The sequence below is a fragment of the Histoplasma capsulatum genome, genomic scaffold (genome assembly GCF_000149585.1).
Source record: "Histoplasma capsulatum NAm1 scaffold_2 genomic scaffold, whole genome shotgun sequence".
In the NCBI taxonomy this organism is placed as follows: domain Eukaryota; kingdom Fungi; phylum Ascomycota; class Eurotiomycetes; order Onygenales; family Ajellomycetaceae; genus Histoplasma; species Histoplasma mississippiense.
Window position 1 is genome coordinate 550,555 of NW_001813981.1, and position 24,213 is coordinate 574,767.

The window sequence follows — 24,213 nt, forward strand, 5'->3', positions numbered from 1 at the left end:
TTCAATAGACAATTTAGTATGATGATATAATAATCAACTGTACACAGAAAAAAAAAAAAAAAAGAATGATTCCTTTCAGCTTTTTTTCCTCCCTGTTTGTCTTTCAACTTCTTACCTGCTCCATCTCTGAGCTAACTTCGCTGTAACTTGCTTCCTCCGAATTCTGCCTAAATAAATCCATCCATAAATAGCTAGCTAGCTACCAATGGATGACGCCAGGATTCAGGGGTAGGTTTAGTTCAAAGGTGTGAGAATTCAAATCAGCAGAATGTGCCCATGTCTGCTTGGTTATTCAACCTTTTCCCCCCTTCTTCCCTTACTCTCTGCTTCCATTCTTACTCCTATTCTCCCCTCGTCCTATTACATCGGATCCATTGCTGGCTCCGATGTTGTTGGATCCTGTCCGACCGCGGTCGCCGCCTCCACGTGACATTCAGGCGCCCTGCCGAACCTTGGAATATTGCACACACACCCGTGGACGTAGCAGCTAGATCCTTTAATAATAATAACAACCACTTTTAATGATTACAACAGATGTTCCGTTTTATCACCAGCCTTTTGGTCGCTGACTCGTCGCTGGTCCACCAAGGGCTCGCTTTGAACGATTTTACTCTGGGCTGCGTACCCACATAGCCTCGAAGATAGCCTCGAAGAAGCCTATGCAGAAAAGCAAACCAGAGCGTGTTCCTCATCCCAGACCGCTTGCTGGTCCTCATTCTACTGATCCTGAGCCTTGAGCGTCCATATAGAAACCCCAACGGTCTCTGGTTGGTCCCCCTGTGTGCAAATTGGTGCTCCCCAGGCGCGTCCTCTGTGGGTACATGTACGGGTCTTGCAATAAAGCCTTGGCCGCATCCAGAGGCTTATCTGGCCTCTCGTGTCACCTCTGCCTACCGGTTGCGTGTGAACTAAACTCTTTCAACTCCCTAAGCATCTCCCTCATCAAGGGACGTGTTTGAGTGTCTAACCCGTACAAATAAGCCACAAATGTGAGGTCATTCTCGATCTTGATCTCGCAGTTCAGTACCGCTTTCGCCAGCTCTCTTTGCCTGGAAACCTCTACAGTCAAAACGGAAGATGGTCATGTGGAGATCAGGAGTGAAAATCAGGAGCGAAAATCGTCTCGCTAAAAGTGGGATACTGCGGCTGAACACAACGGAAACAGAATTCAACCGTGCCTGCTCAAGGGCGAGAGAAAGTGGTATAGCGGGCACAAGCACTTTGAGAAGCACCAAAATACCAATACGATTAAAAGTAAATCCAAAGAATAAACGATATGCTGCCATCCCTATCGCTCACTATAATGCCACGTGACCTACACCTATTTAAGCCTGTGCTGCGCCCGCTGGATACTAACAATGAACCAACCTTCCTGGTGAACGATCAATATATGTGACACCCATCTCACAAGCTGCAAGGCTTAGCCATTTCTTGGCGTGTAGCAGTCTCACTCTGTCTATGACCGTGTGCTGCCGCAGTTATCTTCGCCGGGGTGAACCTGGCGTTTATAGAAATAGCAGGGATAATAAACCAATCTCAACATCCCTTGCTAAGGCCAAAGTCGCAAGTCGGCTTAGTTTCTTTCAGGGATCCATCATAGTCCCTGCATTCGCCCAGTTCTAGCGGATATGGGCGATTTCCTTGAGCCATGGGTGATGTTGGGATGCATCCTAGCGTATCCCAAGGCAAAAATTCATCCGTTCTGGCACAACAGTTCCCTTGCTTTTTTTCCCATTCTGGCCCGAAGTGAGCTGAATAAGGGCAGTGTTGATAATGGGAGGTAGTGAGATGCGCTTGGCACCGTTGATATCTGGCTCTTTGCACCAAACGTCCACATTGAAAGAAAAAAAAAAGATTGAGAATATACAGAGTGATGCATACAGCATTTTACATCATTTTATTTCTGTAAATTCCTCGGCTCAGACACTCCATGATATAAAGCTCTGTCGTATGATCCCGAACTCCACCCCCTTCCACAATTTCAGCTTAACGACGTCCCCATCCTCCGGCACACCGAAAGCCCCGTGCTTCAACTTGAGCTCCTTCCCCGGATCCAAAAGCCCCATTTCAAATCTCCCCAACCATGATCGCCACCCACCAAGCAGGCCAACTCTGCCTGTGCGAACGATGCTCCAATACAGCTTCGCGGGCCATGGAAAATGTTAGAAATGCATAGTTGTTAGTTGCGCCGCCTGAATTTGCATTGACGGGACCCCCATCCAGCGCTCCGGATTGAATATCCCCGCATCCGGTCTCCATAGCTCGGGGTCGTGGTTCGTGACTGCGGGCGAAATAACAATACCTGTTCCCTTTGGAATGAACGTGTCAAATAGCACTGTGTTTCGGACTGCCTCACGTTGTATCATAGACAAAGGGGGGTAGAAGCGGAGTGTTTCATTACAAACCGCATGTAGGTAGGGGAGAAAGTCAATGAGGGAGGCAGAGATAGGCGGTGGTGGGAAGTTCAAGTGAGATGGATGGCGGGGAGGACCGAACTTCTTCTCGAAGCCGGGTTTGGATCTCAGGATGCTTGCAGAGGACCATAAACAACAAGTTGAAAAGCAGAGGATGTTGTCTCGTGCCCAGCAGAAAGAAAAGTCATGATTTGGTCAACAAGTTCCCGGTTGGTAAATTCTCCCCATTTTCCATCGCAACAGAAACTATATTTATTATGTGCTCGGCCTCTTTCTTCTCTATCCTCTGCTGCTTATTCTGGAGAAGGCGTTCGCAGAAGTTAAGGACGTATTGAACACCTTCTCGAACATCGCGATTTGTGTTTTATTGGTAAACGGGTGAAAAAAGTTCTTGGGCTAATAAGAGAGGAAAAAACTAGACAAACAAAGTGAACGCTGGTAGTGATGGGAAAAATTTTTCTACATTCAATAATAAGCCTGCTTGTCGGGTTCAGGATTGCGTTGAAATCATAGCCCATTTCCAGCAAGGCCGATAACATCCGGAGAAGTACGCTGTTGCCAAACCAGCAATCCTAATGGCCTTTGGGTTTCGTTGGGATGTTCCGAAATCCTTTTCCATCGCTTTGGCCATTTCGACCCCCTTGTTCCAAAAGATCTGATAGAGACCCTCAACGTTCGTTGATGCTTTCGTCACATTGTTTTACGCAAGTACGCTTAACTCGGACAGGAGATCTTTTTGGCACCACGTTCAACTGTAACCCGAAACATTCCATATCAATATCTATGTAACTCAATATCTATGTATAGTTAAGCATGGCACATTATTAACCTGGGCTGAGAGAAAGAAGGGCGAATGTAAATCGTCAATTGTGAAGAAAGCTAGCCCAGCTAGTGGGAGCTGGCTTGCAGACAGAACAATATAAGGTCATTATTATAAATAACCAACTAACTAGTGGTTAACTAAAACCCTTACAGATAGTCTGTCTGTGTCTGTAGAGATGCAGAGTTGTCTAAAGGACGCGGCGAAGGAAAATGCTACAACAAAGCTCAAACATGCAGGACTTGAGCGGCAGACTAGATGGGTGTCAAGACATGGTGGTAATAAACGACATGTTTATTGAAGTTCATATCGTGACCGCACACCTGCTGAAGGGCGATTTATAACAGGATAAGGAAAGAAAACATATTCTCAGGGCTGCGGCAGAGCTCTAAGGATGATACGCTCCATCAAAGAGAAGCCACAAGTTTTTTCCAACTGACAACCAAGCTGCCGTCCAAGCGATATATTTATGAAATCCTTAGTTAGACCAGTCCCCGCTAGAACGGCCAGTATATCCTCGCTGAAGCCATACGAGCGCTCGACGGGCTCCGGAGGAAGTTGCAGCTTCATTGGATTCCAGCTCCACGTCGGAGTGCCAGGAAAGGGTTCTTAGAAGCAGACAGGCTGGCAAAGCAGGCAAAGCAGGCGCCTTAAAACACCGAACAACCCGATCCGGATTCGATACGGACGCTGCTGGCAACCACAAGATCAGAGAACTTCTTCCTAATGTCCAGACCCAGAACGATATCTTTTCTTTGCGCTGGACTTTCTCATGTTGTTTGGAGGCCTTTCCGTGAACGGGTTCGTAGATGCTTTAAGTTTTGCGAGAATGTTCTTCCATAACTACGATTTTCCACTGTGTATATAGAGATCTCTCCAGCTTCGCACGTCCCCATGCCCTTCGGGAGGCCCCCGGGGAGCAGGCAGCGCCCGCTCCCTCTGGGACGTTATATACATACAATCATACATAACTACTCCGTACTGAAGAACCAACTGCGCTGCTTCTTCGTGGCTGAAGCTTAGCCCAAACAGGGACCTGCTTGTCGATTCCTATTTACGGAGTACAGACTAGCGCAATTGCATCTCACGCATCCAACAAGCTGCAAAGTACATCAATAAGCTAGCTGTCACTAAATAAATGAAAAACAGGGGCAATTTTGTTTTGTTTTCTTCACTATCTAACCATATATAAATAAAATAAAACCTATTTATTGATAGCCAAAAACAAAAAGGAGGAGACGCTCTTCTGGCTCATGCGATTTCCATAGTAAGAATACGCATTAGTTCTGATCCTCATTGAAAAGAAAAGGGTCTTGCCCCTGGAGATTCCAACAGTCTGGAGACGTGGGGGAATGAGTTATCATACCCGCGCCTGCCTGGCCAGACATGGTTCCCTCCCCGGCAGTCGCCAAACTTTCACGCCAAAATCGTCCTCTGTATTTTCCAATTTTAACCAATCTCATTCCTTACCTTCCCTTCTCTCTCTCTTCTTGTTAATTCTTAAGTACTTTTTTTTTTGTTCTTCTTTCTCCCTTTTTCTTTGCCCTACTTACCTAGATTAAAAGGAAAAAACCCCCCCCCCGCAGTCAGGTTGAACTTTGTCGGAGCCGCATCGCACGACCAGTGATTTTGTTTGCTATCTCTCTCTGTCTCTCTCTCTCTCTCTCTCTCTCTCTTTTTTTTTTTTTTTTTTTTTTTTTTTTTTTTTTCCGGGATCCCCCCATGGGATGCAATTTCTTCGACATTATTTCAGAACTTGATCGAATGGAGTGGGTGAGAAGCGATACTGAAATGCTAAATGCTGAGCCCAAGGGTGTGAAAGAGTGAGTGGTTGAAGCCGACCCGCCCAGCAATCTCAAACTGGGCAACTTCCCCCACCACCACGCCGAAGTCAGTTTCTACTGCTCACTATCAATAATCCAGCATATCGGCCCGACGAAGACTTGACCTTTACCCTTCCGATCCTTGCGGCGGAAGTAGATGCGCTTCCACAACTTCCACGCCTCGACGCCAGCAAAGAACAACATCGCCTCGATAAAGACAATCCCCCACTCCCACGTGATGCCCTTGTGCTTGAACACGACTGTGTTGATGACGGGGATGTACAGCAGCGGGAAGATGGTGATGAAACCGGCCATGATGGCCCAGAAGAGGAACTGGTTTCGCCACACATCGTGCATCCACTGCGTGAAGTACTTCTTGGACTTGGGCTGCATGCGGAAGAAGCTGCGGCGCATGTTGACCATCTCCCACGCGAGGAAGAGCGCGAACCACGTCAAGCATACGAAGGTCGTGGCGCGCGCGCGGAAGACGGTATCGCATTGCTCTGAGTACCTAGTGTTGCAGCTGCGGCCGAGGTTGCCGTCGCCGAACCCGTACACGACCAGGGTGAAGGAGGCGAGGCAGAGGGCGGACATCCAGAGGCCGTAGGCGAGTATGTCGATGATGATTTCCCAAGTGAAGATACCTTGTTTCTGTATTACAGAATTTTGTTTTTCTTTGGTTAGAAAAACATGCCGTAAAAAAGAAAAAAAGGAAAAGGAAAGCAAAGAAAAGAAAAGAAAAGAAAAGAAAGGTAAGTAGATACTCTGCAGGAAGAGTAGAATTTGGGAGGGGTGAAGAAACGTACACTTTGTGGTGGACGATCCATGATATCCGGAGCGGCAATTTCCATACCAAGACCCATATCAGGCATTCCAGACGTAATCATGATGATCCAGAGAATCTCAACGGGCGCCAAGGGAAACACAGACTGCATATCGACATCCTTGAAAGCCAGCCCGATCAGCAACGTACAGGCCTGCGCAATGTTCTCGGCCAGTAGATGCAGGACGAATTTCTGGATATTGTCGAAGATACGGCGGCCTTCCTCGATGGCGTTGAGGATCGAGGCGAAATTGTCGTCGGTCAGAACGATATCAGATGCATCCTTGGCGACGTCGGAGCCAGATTCGCCCATGGCAATTCCAACATCGGCGTGCTTCAGGGACGGCGAGTCATTGACTCCGTCGCCTGTCATGGCGCAGAAGCGGCCGCGTCGATGGAGGGCTTGGATCATGCGGACCTTGGTATTTGGGGCGCATCGGGCAATGACCAGTGGTAGAGTGGGCAGGGCATCGACTTCGTCATCAGTGAGTTTGTCGAATTGGCCGGCCGTCATGACCATAGCGTCGGCGACGTCCTTCGCCACCTTGCTCATATCAGACGGGATGATGCCAACTTGAGCAGCAATGGCGCGTGCGGTACCAGGGTGATCTCCTGTGACCATGTGGACGGAGATCCCAGCGCGGAAACATTCTTCGATCGAACCCGCGGTTTCGGGGCGAGGGGGATCGTACAGGCCAATCAAACCCCGGAAAACCAATTCCCTTTCAATGTCTTCACGATTGTAATCGCCGTCCTCCAGCTGGGAGGGTTTGTATTCCCGTCCGGCTAAAGCCAAAACGCGCAGTCCCTGAGCGGCAATGACCTCCATATTCGCAAGGATCCGAGAGGTATGTTCCTCGGTCAATGGGACGCGTCCTTCGCCCTCTTTCCAAACGATGGAAGTGCACGCCTCAAGAACCCGTTCGACAGCACCCTTCGTGAATACCATCTGGCGGCTATCTTTCAGGTTTTCGAAAATAACAGACATCTTTTTGATGCTCGAATCGAAAGGGAATTCAGCTTTCTGGTGCCACTGCGCGTCCGTACCTTTAGTCCACCTGTCCTTGTTCCAGTTGAAGCGGGATGCGAAGACCTGGATGGCGATTTCTGTAGGTTCGCCACGGGCATGCCATTCACCATGCTCCGACTTGTAAACGTGAGCAAGGTTGGCCATGGACGCGATATCCAGATACTGTACAAGATCGTCGTTGTCTCTGAGAAGGTCCTCGGGCGAGGTGACTTCAGTCGGTTCGTCGTTGATTGCTGCTTCCACAGGAGGCCGCGCCTCGAAGCCCATAGCCCCAGCGTGCGGGTTAAACGGTTCATTTGAGGTTCCAATAGAGTATGTCCCGCGAGACGGAATCCATGCCTTCTTCGCCACCATTTTACCTTGGGTTAATGTTCCAGTCTTATCTGAGCAAATGTTGGTGACGGCACCCAATGCTTCGAGCGAGTCAAGTTTGCGAACAATGACGTGTCTTTCGACCATCCGTTTGGTACCAACAGCCATCGTAATTGTCAAGACGACAACCAAACATGCGGGAATCATACTGAGACCGGTAGCGACAGCATAAATGATAACTTCGTTTTTGCTGCTGAACTTGTTTGCAGCCATAACAATGATAGCAAATAAGACGGCCACTCCGAACAGAATCAGAGCCAGCTTGGAGAGCTTTCGCTGCAACGGAGTTCCGACGTTGACGCCGAGGAATCGGCCGACGGCATCGGTGCCGGTCAAAGCCCATGCCTGCAAGTACCAGCGCTTTTTGGTTTCACCTTCAGGGGTACGCTTGACAGGACGAATTTTTGAATCAGTTGCGCGGAGGGCAGCAGCGATAGACCCAATTTCAGTCCTCATGCCGGTAGATACGACAACACCGCGAGCACGGCCTCTGGTCACAGTTGAGGAGCTGTAGGCAATATTCAGGCGATCGCCCGGGCCGGTATCCTCTTTAAAGGTCTGGTCTGCATCCTTTTGCACGGGGAGAGATTCGCCGGTAAGTAGAGCTTCATCAGTTTCGAAGTTAACCGCTTCTACAAGTCTGTTTCACGAATCAAGAAATATACATATATAAAATTCATTAGTCTTACGTTTCTAGTACAATCTATAGGGTAGTATGAAATTATATCAAGGTAATCTCACCTTATATCTGCAGGGACTGTGTCACCAGTCCTGAGTTCAACCATGTCACCAGGAACGATCTCAAGAGACGGGATGGTGGAGGTAGTTCCCTCCCGCGAAACATTACCCGTAGGGGAGCTCAAGGAACGCAGAGAATCCATCGTCTTCTCCGCAGCGTATTCCTGGAAGAAACCAACAATGATATTGAGGATGATAACGGCAGCGACGACGCCACCTTCAATCCAAGATTGAATGCCAAAACTGACTGCCATGGCCATGATAAGGACCTGTTACAAAGGATGGCAACATGCCATTGGATCAGACAAACAACGCTCCATGCAATCAACGGTGGGGGAAAGGGGTAAAGGAAGTGGGCCGCTTAACTAGCATCATTGCGTTAGCCACCTGGCGCACGAGAATCTTCACGATGGAGACCTCCTCGCCGCCGTCGAGCATGTTAGGGCCATAGATGTCCAGACGGCGCTTAGCTTCTCCCGTCGAGAGGCCATCTTCGGGGTCAGTTCTTAGTTCGCGGATAACGGCGTCATAGGGTAGGCTATGAGCGGGGAGAGAGAGGTGGACCTCCTGGGAACCCGTGCTCGAGTTTGACTCGCTGTTTGTTTGGGTAGCGAGCTTCTCGGATTTCTCCATGATGATGATGGTAGAATCGAGACTTTGTTGCAATACTCAATATATGGCAGTGATATTGGTAGTGGTGAGTTTATTGATGGTGATAGGAAACCAGCAAATGTTAGGGAGCAATGCAAAGCGAGCGAACAGCGACGGAGGAATAGCAGGCGGGTCTCATTTGGAGAGGAGAGGGCCTGTCAAGACAGATGATGATGATGATGACAATGATTTTTCCGTACTCTTATATTTTCTTGACTATTTTTCTCAACTAGACAGACACGGATAGAAAGCAGAGTTGTTTAAGCTGTGATTCTTAGAGATGAGGACAAATCCCAAGTATACGAGGGCACAGAACAGTGGCAACTATCAGTCCCGAAAATTCCGTAATCAGCCTGCGATTCTCCTAGACAGGTGAATCACCGGGCAAAGTGATGGACGGAGACTGGAGACGCGAGATGGGAACAAGAGAGGAAAACAGGAGGAGTGGAGGAAGTTGAGGGACAAGGTGGGGAGTTATATAAAAATAAACCACAACGGGAAAAGGCTTGGCCCTGCTTGGCCACCCGAGGCACAAAATTCCAACATTCGCCTCCCAGGGTTCGATTCGTCATTGGAACATGGTTTGGGTTTGGGAAATCGATAACTTTATGCTCAGTTCCACTCTATTTGTTCTCATCGCCCCGAAACCCAAGCCACAGCTGAGAAAAAAAGAAAACGAAAGAGAAGACGAAGACCCTTCAACGAGTCCCTCCCGGCCCTCCCACCGAGGAGCATTGCCCACATTTTGCGAACAGCAGTCCAGAAAGTACTCCTAGGCAATTCATGAGTGCTTTTCTTTTTTGTTTCGCTGGGCAGCTCACCGTGCTCAGTGACTGCTCCTCTCCTTCCCAACCATGAAAACACGTCGTCTCCGCTGGGTGTGGCCCCCTTACCCACTATTGGCCACTGATGCCCATCTAAGGTTACACTGAGGCCACTCATCCCTGGAGAGGAATACTTGGCGCGGGCTAGCGCGCAGGTGGAGCTGGGGATGAAGGGTGAGACCGGGGGATGTCTGGAGACGCCTGGAAAACCGACAGCACGGAACAGACGGACTACGGAAGCACGGGCATGAGAAGAACGACGTTTTTGTATATTAACTTATTGTATGTTTTTCACTAATCTCCTGACAGATCATGCTTCCGGAAAAGGGAAATTGATGTGTGCTTGCCAACAACAATATCAATAAGCATTCATTTTGGAGGCTGTGCGACTCCGCAATCCCGCCGCCCAGTCGTTACCTACCTGATTGCCGCGTCTCGCCGCGCTCTTGGCAATCCTTAGATATTACGGAGGAGCGCATGCGCGCGGGGGTGTGTGGTGGTTGGAAGCGGTATTACAGTACAGAGACGCATGGGGGTCCGTGGAGGCAACTGAGGTCTGATCACCATCTTGACCAGTTCATGATTGCACAAACCTCAAAACACGCACTGTTGCACTGTACCTGCGTACGGTACATGAGTTCAGACACAAGAGTTGTAATAGCAATAATAACCCAAGTTTACTTGTGCTGTAGGAACAGACATATTGGTTTCATCCGATCATCAACCACCCCGCTCCAAAATGAATATCCCTGATATCCCTCCGGTGCCCTTCCTCGCTCCACAAACGTCATGGGACATCTAGATTTTATTTTTGCCGGGGAAATTCGCTCATAAAGCTCGTTGTTTCAACAGGTTAATCCGGATTCGGCTGGACACGCATCTTTTTCTCTGTCCCCTCCTCGGAATTCCACCTTGCAAGGCTCTTCTTGTGTGCTGTTTCCGCTGTTGCTAACTCCTTTCTGACTGGTGCGTAGCCACGTGCGGATCATTGATTGTCCCTGCGCGAGAAAAACGAAACGAAGAATAAATCAGCCTAGCATGGGGGAAAGGGATTGTGGGAGGATAACGTTGTTCTCTTTACTAACTACGGAGTACGCGAGAGCAACACAACCTTGGAACCTTGGAATATGTTGGGGGGGACGTGATAGGGTAGCCTATTGGAGCTACTCACACAAGCCCTGTCCCACGTGACCCACACACATCCATTATTAGCTCGCCACTAGATACAACCAAGGTTCTGTTGGCCCTAGGCTGCCTATCACGGACTAGCGCACCGCACATATATGCCTCAGCTGCCCGACCCACAGGTTCAACCCTCTTACATAGCCGTAGTACCCACTAACAGGGATGATCAGTGATAAATCATCGACATTATCAGGTTCAGGTAATCTGTAAAACCAACGAAAGATGGATGTATTAGGCCACTAGGGCAAAAGAGCTCAATCACCACCAGCGCCATGGTGGTATAGAGAGTACGAATCACCCAACCCAATCCCCCCAACAGGATGTAATCGAATGCTTCATACACAATCAGACCTCTACTAGCCGAGGATAACAGGGAATGGGGAAACGCTGAAGCGGGGGAATATACTAATAATAAGAAAATAAACGAGGGAATACCAATGAAGCCCACCGAAAATTCTTCGAAGCGCCAAGGCCAAGCAAGCGACCCCCACAAGGCGTCTGAGCCTTGGCAGACGCCATTTGCAATTGTTAGGCCACTGGGGCAAAAGAGCTCTCTCACACCAGCGCCATGCGGGTAGTAGAGGGGACGAACCAATCCAAAACCCCCCAACAGCAATCACGTTTTGTTCTGATATTCTGGAACAGCTTCTATCCGTTTCCTCCTCCCGTGGGCCAACTTGACGACTTGATGCACTAACTAGCCAAAACCCGATCTCGGGCAGAATGTCAACTCTTTCAAGCAAGCATGGGAATGACCCATGGCATGGCATGCATGCATTCATGCGATGCGCGATCCATCCACCCAACATGCTTCTTTTTCTTGTGCTTTCTTTTCGTTTCTTTTTCTTTTCCACGCTGGGGCTCTAGCTGCTCCGCTCCTAAGCCTAAGAACTTGGACAGAACAGAGCACTTGCAGGTGTTGCTAGTTGATTGGCTCTAGTTCGCGGACGCTGGGGGTGATTAAACCCGTTGTCCGTTGTTATCATTCATAGGGGACCCGTAGGAGGAGAAAGTCTACAGATTAACCGGGACAACCAGGTATTGACATTGTGTGGACGATCTGGAGAAAGATACTATGGAAGTTCGAAGGAAGTCTGGGAAGGAGGTTAGCAGAGATGGAAATTCAAGAGATACGTCATGGAGCCGGAACAGAAATGCGATATCACTTGCAATTGCGATTACATGGTTTAAAAAAAAAAAAAAAAAAAAAAAAAAAAAAAAAAAAAAAAAACATAATGAAAAAATTCGGACCCGATTCCTGCTTTCACCATTCATTGATTGCATTGCTAGCTGAGAAAAAAAATCCTGTCGGAAATATGGGGAAGACTGAATCCCATCTTCCAATTCCCCATCGGTTATCCATGGCCAAAATATTTCATTGAATCAAGAACCCTTCTCCAGTGTTCGGGAGCGGGTCCAACAGTCCGTATGGCTCTTTGTTTGCTCTTTTAACACCCCCTTCCATCTGGCAATGCATCGTCTACAATCTGCGGATGTCAAGTACGGGCAAACCGGATAAAAGATGTCAAGAAAATAAAAAAAGGAGAGGAAATAAAAGTACAAAGAAACTCTTCTGAACCGCCATTTTCCTTCCACAACCCCCCAAGGCTGCCGACCAACCAATGAATGACATTCCAACCGAAATAACTAACCGCCCACCCCCCCCCCAAAAAACAAAAAACTAAAAAAAGGAAAAAAAGGAAAAAAAAAAAAAAAGAAAAAGAAAAAGAAAGCAAGAAAGAAAACGAAACCCCCAGGCTCAATTCAAATGATTTTACCATAGGATATTTGTCACGATTATCTCAGAGATGTTCCAATGACACGACTCATCTTTCAGCATCCCCCTGACGCAGCTCTACAATTCCTGTAAAGCAACTTGCCTTTTGAGGAAAAACGCTCGTTTTCCTCCTTTTTTTTTTTTTTTTTTAATCCCTTATTTAAACCTTATCTATGGCCGTCATGCATATCTTACTGCCATATTCCATCAGGATTTTATCTGCAGTGTGCAGGCTACGTATTCTGGAGGGTTTCCCTCTTGTCAAACTCTGAAGAGATTTGGCGCAAGTTGAGTAGACATACGCAGTACCTCTGCTCGGTTTCTGAAAACCAAGTACAACGGCGCTTAGTTTATTGCTTATATTGCTACGGGTGTGAACTAACACCCCTCCCCGTATAGGTGCATTGATCAAAGTCTAGGGTTTGTTGCCCTTGCTCTCATTTCCGGGGCTCACCATTGATACCTTGACCTTGCAGGGGCTGGGGGTCATGAGGTGCTACTCAATTCGATCACATTTTATCGTTGAGCTCTTGAATTCTTTTTGTACTGTACATGCTGATCCGGCAATGCACATAGCACCGTTAGAGAATATCAAAGCAGTCGCAGCCGACGCAGAGGCAGGATGCCAAAGGAGTGGTAACTGCAGTATATTGGTACTTATAAAATTCAACAAGAACAAAACAAATATCTGCTCCACTAGAGTTCTTAGGTTTATCTTTCACTGTTGGCCAGGCATGGTCTAAAGCTCAACCGGTGATGATGTCAATGTCAATGGCAATAATGCCACCTTCATTTGGGGATGGCGGATCTGTCATGGAACGTACTCCGGGAGTATCACCTGCGTTATTTTCAACCACATAGAGGCGGGGGCTGCCATTGTAGTCAGGAGAGTAGCAACTTAGGTTCCATCAAACCATTCGTCCTCCAGAAGCTGATCCGCCGTCGGTCTATCCTGTGGATCCAGTTTCATTATCCTACAGAGAAATTCCCGAGTCTCCTTGGTGAGCACGGCGTCCTCCGCCCGAGCAAATGGTTTCCGCTGTGCACTGCTCATACTTTCGACATAGCCCTTCAGCTGCATTGCCATGGTCGCCCTTTCTTTATCTGCGATTTCTGTAAATTTGTCTGGAAGTGGCCGAAAAAAGTTCATCTGCTTAATCAGGATGTATACCGGATATTTTTCGTCCTCCGGGTCGACGTTCTCGGGCTTGAAGATGTGCCAGCCCTTTCCTCAAATTAAGCTGATGAGCTACAGATGGTTTAGTTATGCATCAGCTGATGATGAGGTGATCAGTTGTCGAAGGTTTTAGACATACAGTAGCACCAAAGGACCAGATGTCCGTTGGCGGCCCCAGCGCAAATTCAGTATGGCTTCCGGGCTTCTAAAGATTCCTGCACCGATGATATGCCCATCTTCGTTGGGGTCGGGGTTCGGGCCAACATGGCACGTATCGCCAAAGTCACCCAGGGCAACCTCGCTGATTCTCTTTGGGTTATCAGAGTAGTTTATGAATATATTGTCAGGTTTGACGTCTAAACTTCCAACGGTGGTATCAGCCGCCAAGTTACTGGTGGACAGTGCCTTTGGGCGAGATAGATACTGTACATACCGGTATGGACGAGCCCCTGGTTGTGCAGGGCGGCGAGAGCTTGAAGAACAGTTTTGGCAACGGTCTTGAGCTCACGTCCCTCCACACTTTTAGTCCGGCAACAATTCAACAGATTGTCGTCGTAATATTGCAAAACTAGCAATGGTGGGTTTTGAATATCATCGACTAGCCTGCGAACGCCAGATTGATGCCCAAGTGTTTTCAGGATCGCGCGCTCGTTATCAAGGCGATGTGGAGGTGCCGATTTCACAATGTATTTCTGAGAACAGCGGGTGCCACTGTTGTCCATTAGTGAGTCACATAAATAAAGTTGAGTAGAAAAGGGAACCGTGGGATAATAAAAGCATATTCACATAGCACTGTACCGGTTGGCCAAGTTCTTAGAGCAGTCGTCATCTTTGGTTTGGATCTGATCGCTGCCTTTCAATGCAAGGCAGAAGAAAAAAGGAAACGGCAGAGGGAAATCTGCTAGGAGAGTGCAACTCATCCATGCGCATCTTGAGCTCCATCCCGATAATTTTGAAGTAAATATCGAATCGAGAGCATGCTTGGCGGCGGCCACTACTCCCGGAATAGTCTATTTAAATCCGACGACAACTCTGCTGGCACCCATAGAGGTTTACTAGGAGCTAGAATCTCTGTCTTCGGTTTCTGGCCGCCATCATGCCTGGTCACACGGATCTGGTTCGTGGCCCAGAGGGTACCATTTACGAGAAGGAGGAAGAATTCGATGCAGTCTGAGGATTGAGATCGACCCCACAAAGCTCAAGTTTATCCAAGAACTGAACATATCAGAGTCATCGTCGATTTTCCATGTGAGCTACGAGGGCAAACCCTATGTTCTGAAAGTTGTATGTACTTTGGCCACTGCTACATCCCAAACATATCAGTTTCTGACCCTGTCCAGTTCCATAACAATAGAGACCCTGGGTATGCCGATGACGGAGTTCGTGACTTGAATCGTTCTCGCGGCGAAATCCGGGCCTACTGCAGTCTCAAGCGATCTGGCATATGTGATGCGGGCTATGTACCTTAGGTTTACGGATATGCAGTATCTCTGAATCCAGATGCTATTTCCCCCCATCTGGATGGCTTTCAGCATGACACTGGCCTCCCAAGTGCAATTCTGATCGAGTACCTGCCACACCCCTTGCCCTTGAACTGTGTTACTTACAGCAAGGAGCGAATGGCCAAATCGGTCCATGGAATTGAACAGATTCATTCAGCTTTGGTTGAGCACAATGATCCCTACCCTAAGAACATTCTGATTGTACCTGGTGACCCCGAGAGAGTGATGTGGATAGATTTTGATGTTGCGATCACTTATCCTGACAGCACCTACATCAGAGAGAAGGAACGTGGTTGGATTGAATTTGAAACCAGTTGTGTTGAGAGTTTTGGGAGAACGCTTGTTTGTACCTCAGAGATCATCCTCGTTTCCTTTGCCACTGACAGATTTTGCAGGCAGATGATCAAAAACAGGGTCTACCACCGAACACAAAATATTACTAGAATTAGCATGGCGGTTCTCAAATGCGCGTGCACAGACTTTAAAAACAAAAGAGAGAGAGAGAGCGAAGTAAATGAGCTCTGTTGCTCTGAAGTCCTAGCATGTTGCGCAATCTACAGCCCCTAGCGTGTCTATTGCTACCAACATTTCGACACCCCCGCCTTCTTTGGCGGCCTCCTTTTGGAGGGTTGCCTGATCTTTCTGCAAAATTCTCAAAGCGGAGGCTTCTTTAAAACCAACCGTTCTACACGACATTTGTTGCTCAAGGTTTGCGCTTAGATATTGTCCGTACAGCGCCCTCAGCGGATTGACAGCACGGGTGTAGAAACCCGAGTATAATGGAAATATCGCTGCATCTTATAGCCACTAAGCATAAACTCTGTAACCACATCATAACCAATCCGTAACGCCATCCCAGCCTGTCCACCTGGCTTTCACGACTGGTGATAACCAGACATTTTCTGTACAAATCCAGAAGTCCAGGATGAGGAAGCTACAGTCATGTGTTGCACTGTACATACATATACTGCACATGTTCCGCACCCAATCTATAAACAACATTTTGTAATATAACAGATTTCAATTCATTTTATACATCCTCCACCTCGCCAATTGCCTGACCATACTGTACATACTGCCCCTTCTCAATCTTCCACTTCCATCCACCTTCGCGCTGTTCTCCCCTCCACCCCAAGTCAAAGCTAGGCCGCTTGCCCAACGGCGCTTCGAAAACCAATACAATCGAGCTTCCCAGCTGGAAACCGCCCATCTCCTCACCGCGCTGCAGCGCATGGCCTTCCAGCGTGTCGCTCGCGTGGCGATACTTTGCCTCGGAAAAGCCCGAGTAGGTCTCGCCGCGCATCGCAGCAGCGGAAGCAGCGCGGTCAGCGGCCGTATCGGTCGTCAGACTGTTGGTGCGCAGCTCGGAGTCGAAGTTGATTTTGATGGAGCCGACGTTCGTGGCGCCGACAGGCGTCATGCTGAAGAACCCCCAGCGCCAGCGGCCGAGGAGGACGACGCGCTCGTTGAGCGTAAATAGGCCTGGAAGGGTTCGTTGGAGGTACGGGGAGACGGAGAAGAGCTCACCAGCGAAATGGCGGCGGCTTTCGACAACCCAGGATACCGGCGAGTGGAAGCGGTGGTAGTCGCCTGGCGCGAGGTAGATGACGATGTAGAAGAGGGATTTGTTTGAGGTGGGTGTGGGCATGTACCAGGCTGTCTCGCCTTTGGCAAGGTCGGCTTTGACTTTAGCCTCGGAGCTGGTGGTGGAGTGCATAGAGGCGTCTAGTGGTTTATCTCCCGGAGATGCGCCCTTTCCCTTGCCTGAGAGTAATGTTGGGAGGGTGTAGGTTATTCCATTCATCTTAGCAAAATTCTCGTCTGCCGCCACATTATCCGGGACTTTATTACTGGTGCGCTCGCGGTGTATGCTATGGTGTATTGGAGCTTTTGTAGGATGTACTGCCTCATGGCCAGGGCTAAACTCTTCATGTCCTAGTAAGGCATCTAAACTGTATGTCATGCCTTTAACCTGCTCGACTTCCCCGTTCTCAATCATACCGAATTGCAATATTCGCCCGTCGGAGGGAGAAAGAATGGCGAGCGGGTTCGGATCGAGGGGGCGGACACCTGGTTTGAGCTCGCGATAAAAGAAGGCAGCAAGGTTCGGGTAGGTATGTAAGTCAGGCTCTCCAACTTCATCCAGATTAACACCGAAAATCCAGGAGTAAAGCTTGAAACCTGGGACGCGGAGATAGTATGGAATCGATAGTTCATTGAAGCGGCCCCAAAGCCGAGACATAGCCTTCAATGGAAGGGTGGACATGACCTGAACTTGCCACGGTCCAGAGGGACGGATTTTCCTCCGCGCTGAAGCTTCCCCCTCGTTACCCTCGCGTTCCAGTCGTTCTCTTTCCGACTTTTTGGATCTGAAGAATTGGACAAACCCCAAGAACCCGATGCCTAACCCGACGGGAATTGGATGCCATTCGATCTTGGTGTTCCCTAGCGCAGTCCGCAATCTCGACCGGAATGACTCTTTCCCCTGAGACCCATTGCCTCCATGGCCGTTTTGTTGCCAGCGTCCAGATGACGATGAAAACAGCCTTCTTCGAGATAACGCTATTATCCCGTTGCTAGCTCTGCATGGGGCAAGCTCCGCCGCAACAACCTCCCAGGTTCTCGCGAACCTCGCGGGATTCCGATAGACAGCTGCCCGTCCACCGAACATGGTGGACAACGGACCTCCTTCAGTGCTTCCTAAATTCGAGGTATGTCAGGCGATAGATCACCCCAACATGCCACGGAAGTGCAGGATCATAACCATGAATCCAATTGAGCACTGTTAACGGACCAAAATAAATAAAAAGTTAAACCACTTAATTAAATCTCTTGACGTCGACAACCCAACCACGCGAATACCATGGAATTAATATGTCCGTGGCGAGGGATCTGAGTCAGCTAGCCCTCGCTGAGTCAGCCTGAGTCAGCCCTCTGACGACTCTCAAACAATAAACATCAATCGCCATCGCCATCGCCATCGCCATATCATCATCAGAGGAGTCAGACGGCGTGCAGATGTGCGGATGAGGTGATTACCGCACTCCGACTACGGATACGGTGCTTGATTTCACTCTTTCTTTGGTTCTCGTTTATTTTTTATTGCATGGGCCGTCAATTTTGCTACTATATCCACCTTCACCTTGCCCCGTCCTGAAAGGGGAACCGTCGACGTCAAATATCACTACGTAGCCTTGTTTCAAGTCCTCGAATTCCGACTACCTCACATTCTCTGGTTCGTACGGAAGTACTCCCAGGAGTCTCGAAGCAACCTGACACGCAGAAGGCAAGATGTCCACAGATATCCAATCCCAGGACATAAGCGGTGTAGCCGAATTTGGTAATGCAGCTGGCACTCCTGCTCAGACGGTCGATCTTCATATCCTCTCTCCGTCCCTCGAGGTCCCAGCCCGAGTTACTCTGGACAACCTTCCTCTTGCAATGAAGATCTTAGATTTGAAAACTCGACTGTCTGAAACATTGCCCAGCCGCCCTCGTCCAGATATACAAAGGCTCATTTACAGGGGGAAACCTCTATTAAACAATGAAGAGCGGCTAAGCAATATTGTTCAGCATACAGACGTAAGTTTGTCCTCGACCCCATTTTTCCCCGGGATATCACAGACTCATATAACATTCGGTTGGCAATAGGGTCGTGTGCACACGATTCATCTAGTTCTTCCCCCGAGTCAGGTCAAAGTTACTATCCCCCCTCCAACAAGCGATATTTCAAACCTCCCGAACCCACCGCAGGAGTCGTCCAACTTACGGCTCCGTACAAACAATGTTGAGCCAACAGTACAGAGACCGCATGGGCAAGCACAGTTCAACCCAGAGGCATTCACCAGCCAGGTGGCTGCTATACGCCAGCACGTTATAGCACAACATCAACATCTGGCGGCTCAAATCACTCAGAATTCACGGTTGGTTAACCCGACTCGTCCTTCAGGAACCGGAGTTGCCCCAGCGATAAATACGACCGGTGTCCCATTCCAGAATACTGTAGAGAATTCACCTCTATACGTTGATGTCAATTCGCCTTTATACGGCACCAGATTCGGGTTGCCGGCGCCGAACCTACAAAGCGAGAGAGTGGGCTCGACACCCAGTACCCTGTCGCACCAATCGCCATCCCCATGGACCACAATGTCCGAGAACACCACACATCGCATTTCTCCCGTTCAGCACACAGCAAGCATTCCTCCCCCCAGTCGTTCCACGTGGTTCGGGGAGAATGGAACCGGTGTGGGAGGTGTAAACGAAAATCGACAACGAACAATCGCAACCATCTTAGAACAAATATTTGCTATGGAAGGCCAACTACGCCGTGGCCATCTGCCAGTCGTCGAAGAAATTTCTAGCATACGCATTCAACTTCATCAGATTCTGGATGAACAGGACCGTAATCCACTTGGCCGAAGAGATAGCATGCCTGCAAATCTTCTCGCACGGCTATCATCTCTTAGTACTCGGGTGGATCAAATACGGATTTCAAGAGCCCGTTCCTTTACTTTTTCACCGCAGAATTCCTTGCTTAATTCCTCACCAACTGTTCAAGATCCTACGCAGAATTCCCTCTACCTACTATCTTCCCCGTCTGGCTATCATGCAATACTTTTACCTCCAGCTTCTGCCTCAGGATATGGCACCATCCACACGGGAACGTCTGTATTCCCCACTCATAGGACAACCATTCACCCGCACATAACCCCTATTCCACATGACGTGTCACATGCGGCGCCAAATACAACGAATATACCACCTGCTGTGAATCAAGCCATCTTACAACAGCAGGAGCGACATCGAATAATTTTAGGCCCAGCGAATCTCTCTCGGATACTGGGACGACTTTGGCTTTTCATCCGGCTTTATTTCTTTTGCTACATGTTCACCGAAGATGGTACGTGGCTCAGGATTGTTTTAATTTCACTCTCCGCAGTGACAGCTCTTGTGTCGGAAACAGATATACCACAGCGTTTCCAGAGGATGGCCTTGGATCCATTCCACAGACTTCTCGAATATTTGTTGCCTATGGATATACATCAGCCTCAAAATGCAAACAGAGCCTCTGGAGGGATTAACACAAATGATCCTGCCGTGCATCCGATGCAACCCAATACCATCAATGGAGACCTTCGTTCCACAGTGGAAAGGCGGCATCCCACAGCTATGCCTCACAGCGAGCCGGCGGTGTATAATAGACTTAGGACGGCAGAGCGAGCACTTGCTCTTCTCCTTGCAAGTTTGGTGCCAGGTGTTGGAGAACGCCGCGTAGCGGCAAGAAACGCAGCAGAGACCGCGAGACAAAATCAGTTAGCTGCCGTAAGAGAGGCAGAGGAAAACCGAGCTAGGGAGCAGGAGAATGATGTTGCAGAAGTTCTTGATAACGCTTCTGGTGAAGAGCCTGGGGATGCCGTAGTCGTTGAACCAGGGACCCCTGCTGATCCCACGGTGGACCTGGAAGAGGGTGATAGTGCCATCGAAACGTGAAATTTGTTCATGAATTGAAAGCTCACAAGAATATTGTCTACTCGTCAATGATTTGTTTGCCTTCTGTTCTGCGTCCTTCATATCTAGCTTTGATTTTCTATACCCAGCTTTGTTCATATACACTTTTATCTGTTCTATTTCCTATATGATGTTTTGTTTAGATAAACTGGTTTCTATTTATGTTAATTTTCATTTTCCATTACTTTTTGGTTGGATATAAATATCTCGTTTACGGACCTGCAACCTTTTCTGAGTTACAACGATATTATGTTTTCCGTCGTACTTTCTTTTCTTTTCTTTTCTTTTTTTTTCTTCCATGTTACCAGTGTATGCATGTATGAATAGGCCGGATTTTTCTTTTTTCCTTAAGAAAAAGTAATGAAAGAAAAAGAAGAAAGTCGTGTTATTTTCCTCTCGACCTGAGCTCTGAAACTTAGCATTAAAAATTGCATTTGTTTTCCATATATTAAATTTATTAGCCCCCTCTTCGACGATCCCGTCGGCTGATGCTTCCGTGATGCATGCTGCATAACCTACAACTAATCCAGCAACTTCACCCTCCTACTCTTTCTAACCTCATCCTTATCCTTCCCAAAATACCTATCCGTCCAGAAGCTACAAGCACCACTCAACATCACTGGTCAAAAAAAGGGGTGCGACAAAAAGGGGAAAAAGGGGAAAAAGGGGAATTTTTAATGAAAAAACCAAAAGTAAAAAATAGAAAATAAAATCTCACCTCCAATGCAGGTTACTAGCAACCACATCACGGCACCCGCCTACATACCGCTGCATCTGCTCATCCAATTCCTCGCCTAGGATCGGCAGTTTCGAGTGCGCGATATACCACCGTCGATACCGTTCGCGTAGCAGGGCGTCGACGGAGTCGTATGCCTGTTGCTGCGAGAGGCCGTGCTGTTCGCGGTAGATGGTGATGATGTTAGGGTTGGTGGGCTTGGTGGCCTGGGTGAAAAATCAACCGATAAGCGACGGGATGGTTAGGTGTTGCGTGTTCGTGGACAATTAAGCCTGTTGGGTGATAGTTCAGGGGGGTGGTGGGTTACGTACGTATTCCTTTTGGTAGGAGAGGAGATCGTTGTGCCTAAAGGGGGCCCCGGGGGAAGGGGGGAAGTAAGTTGCATGTACTTGGGATTGGGTGAATTTGATGGTAAAAGGGGGTATAGAGAGAGAGAGCAAAATAAGAAACTTACAACACCAGAATTTCCACGGCGGTAGATTCGATTTCCTTTATCGATTGATGTTCCACGGCTTCAGTTGGGAGGTCGAGGAATTGGTGGTATCTGTTTTTAAAACAATTATGTATCTTGACAGATGCGGGAGGGAAGCGGTTTGAATAGAAAAGGAGAGGGTGATAGACCGTACTCTATCAAGGGGAAAAAGGGCATAGCACCGATGTTTTCGCTACGGATTGCTATATATTTGCTAACACTGCTATTGTCGAGTAATTGCTGTCCGCTCACCTGCCGAAAGACGGCGTCGCAGTAGTTTCTGATATATTTCCGGAACCTTTGCTGGACGCCTATGCTGACAGGGAAAGAAGGCGGATTAGCCCTTCTGGCCAGACGGACACATCTCTCTTAAATGAGTATCTATGGCCATTTCCTATCGACAGAACACTTACCCTTTGTGGAGGACTAGAATTGTATGTATTAGCCCAAGCTGGAATTGAATTGTATAAATTGTTCAATATGAGTTACCTCAATTATTCTCTTCCATATACTCTGGAATACAAGTTTGGATTTATCGTTGTCAGAGAGAACATCTCCATCCGATGTCATCACCGCCAGTAAACCGTCCAGCTCTCTCCGCGCAAAGAGGGGGTCATTCGAGAGAGGGCCATCATCAAACACTGCATGCAGTAAATAGGTGGTTAGTTTGGCTCCATTTTGAACAAGAGGAATAAGAGGCCATACTGTCATCAAAATAGAAGATCTGAAAACAATCCGCTCCAGTCCCAGGTAGTTAGTTAGCACAAATCCACGGCGAACGGGGAAGGAAAAGAAGAAACATCAGTCTGAAATCGCGAACATACCCAAGAGATATAGTCACGGATAGTTTGATATTCGGGCTCAGCTGCCTTCGGGGCGAGCAGGGCTGCGAAATACGCAAAGTCTGCTTGTACACGCTTTGAATAGTAGCACTCTCTACCACTATACCCGTACATACCATATCCTGGCGTTAGTAACTGCGCAATAATTGTTGTATACTAAAGATAATAATCTTTCGTTACAGTGGTACAGGAAACATACTTTCTCATGGACACCTCCAGCGACCCTTTTACTTTTGCATAGCTGGGGTTTGGCACTGGCTTCTGGGCCAGGAACGAGACAAATAGATCCGGGATCGTGACAGTGGAATGAAGCTCGCCGGTAGCAGCTGTGGAGAAGAAGTTGGTATTTCTTGCAACTGTCCTGGGTATCTGGAATGGGACTGATGCTCGAGAAAACCGCCTGATGATCTTGTCCTGGCGGAATACGGAAGAGAGCCGTAGCAGTTGCATTTTGCATGTTCAGTTGAATTTATCCATGAACTATAGTAGCTAACTATTATACAGCTCCACCAAAAGTGACATGAGAGTTCAATTCGATTAAATAATTGCAAAAAGCAACACCTCATCATGTACAGACAGCGTCATGTCTGCACCGTATACACAGATGACTAATGTAGTCGCATTCTGCAAGGTCTAGTTGACTATGATTGTATGTACAGTACATACATTTAGTAGCTTAATGACTTCCTTACTCCCCAGGCATTTCTCGATTCATGTCGAGTGGGAATTCTCCAATCCCCACCTTTCAGAGGCCATTGCTTGGGCTGTACGAGGAAGATGACACGGATTTCTAAACAGCTAACTATTGAATATATGCGAAGTCAGCAGATCGAGGAGTATTTGGCAAGGAATTCTCTTGAGACATCGTCCTATTGTGATGAACAAAAGCACTCTACCTCGCTGAATACCTCGGCGGGCCTTTTTGGTCCACCTGGCGATCAGTGAGCGGCGGGATGGGTCCTCTGGTGCACGAGGCAAGACTGGTACCAGGGCATTTGTGGCTATTGGAGTGCTATACGGTGAAAGCCATTCCTTCATGCACGATCTACAATCCTTTTTTTGGGTGCTCTTTTGGATATGCATTCACTATGATGACCCAGGAAAGGAATGGTAAGTGAGTGGAACAGTTTTGAAAAATGGAATTACACGAACACAGAAAAGCTGGTTCATACTTATCTCAGCGAGCTCAGACCCTCTATGGCTCCGGTTGCAGCAGCATGACACTAAACTACTTTAATTACAAGTCATGTGCTCAGAGCAATCTTCATCAGAGGGTCTGAGAAGAAACGGTTCATCCTTCTGTGGAAATTGTTGAGATTTTCATAGATTCTTCAAATTGTTCAACTTTAACTTTCAATTACACAATCATCATACATATTTGATATTTGTGAACCACCTTAGCTTGTAGCTAAAGAGAAGAAGAATATAAATATATAATTTTTATATTAAAAAAATCAATATTTAATATAGATGTATCTTGTTGAAAATGATCACTTTTTTTCTGATTGAAATCAAGTAA

The 24,213-nt window shown here is 47.9% G+C and overlaps 6 protein-coding genes across 6 annotated transcripts; 2 read left to right on the plus strand and 4 right to left on the minus strand.

Annotated features, from left to right (window-relative positions):
* Positions 1-2,430: 2,430 nt before the first annotated feature.
* On the plus strand, positions 2,431-4,031 carry HCAG_02263 (predicted protein; the record flags this gene model as incomplete). The annotated part of the gene is made up of 4 exons (XM_001542042.1): positions 2,431-2,468; positions 2,939-2,961; positions 3,390-3,512; positions 3,799-4,031. The coding sequence occupies 4 exons, from the start codon at positions 2,431-2,433 to the stop codon at positions 4,029-4,031; spliced, it is 417 nt and encodes a 138-aa protein (XP_001542092.1).
* A 1,101-nt stretch (positions 4,032-5,132) lies between these two features.
* HCAG_02264 (sodium transport ATPase 5) lies at positions 5,133-8,653 on the minus strand (the record flags this gene model as incomplete). Its single annotated transcript, XM_001542043.1, has 4 exons — positions 5,133-5,708; positions 5,864-7,922; positions 8,024-8,289; positions 8,417-8,653. 4 exons carry the CDS (start codon positions 8,651-8,653, stop codon positions 5,133-5,135), a joined length of 3,138 nt encoding a protein of 1,045 aa, XP_001542093.1.
* Positions 8,654-13,693: 5,040 nt separating this feature from the next.
* HCAG_02265 (predicted protein) lies at positions 13,694-14,356 on the minus strand (the record flags this gene model as incomplete). Its single annotated transcript, XM_001542044.1, has 3 exons — positions 13,694-13,706; positions 13,774-13,990; positions 14,068-14,356. The coding sequence occupies 3 exons, from the start codon at positions 14,354-14,356 to the stop codon at positions 13,694-13,696; spliced, it is 519 nt and encodes a 172-aa protein (XP_001542094.1).
* Positions 14,357-15,673: 1,317 nt separating this feature from the next.
* Positions 15,674-17,807, minus strand: HCAG_02266 (phosphatidylserine decarboxylase proenzyme; the record flags this gene model as incomplete). The annotated part of the gene is made up of 3 exons (XM_001542045.1): positions 15,674-15,821; positions 16,099-16,125; positions 16,213-17,807. 3 exons carry the CDS (start codon positions 17,805-17,807, stop codon positions 15,674-15,676), a joined length of 1,770 nt encoding a protein of 589 aa, XP_001542095.1.
* Positions 17,808-18,427: 620 nt separating this feature from the next.
* Positions 18,428-20,626, plus strand: HCAG_02267 (predicted protein; the record flags this gene model as incomplete). Its single annotated transcript, XM_001542046.1, has 3 exons — positions 18,428-18,718; positions 18,788-20,036; positions 20,076-20,626. 3 exons carry the CDS (start codon positions 18,428-18,430, stop codon positions 20,624-20,626), a joined length of 2,091 nt encoding a protein of 696 aa, XP_001542096.1.
* A 539-nt stretch (positions 20,627-21,165) lies between these two features.
* On the minus strand, positions 21,166-23,144 carry HCAG_02268 (predicted protein; the record flags this gene model as incomplete). The annotated part of the gene is made up of 9 exons (XM_001542047.1): positions 21,166-21,241; positions 21,411-21,586; positions 21,692-21,725; positions 21,835-21,924; positions 22,105-22,163; positions 22,342-22,493; positions 22,558-22,576; positions 22,677-22,794; positions 22,894-23,144. 9 exons carry the CDS (start codon positions 23,142-23,144, stop codon positions 21,166-21,168), a joined length of 975 nt encoding a protein of 324 aa, XP_001542097.1.
* Positions 23,145-24,213: the final 1,069 nt, after the last annotated feature.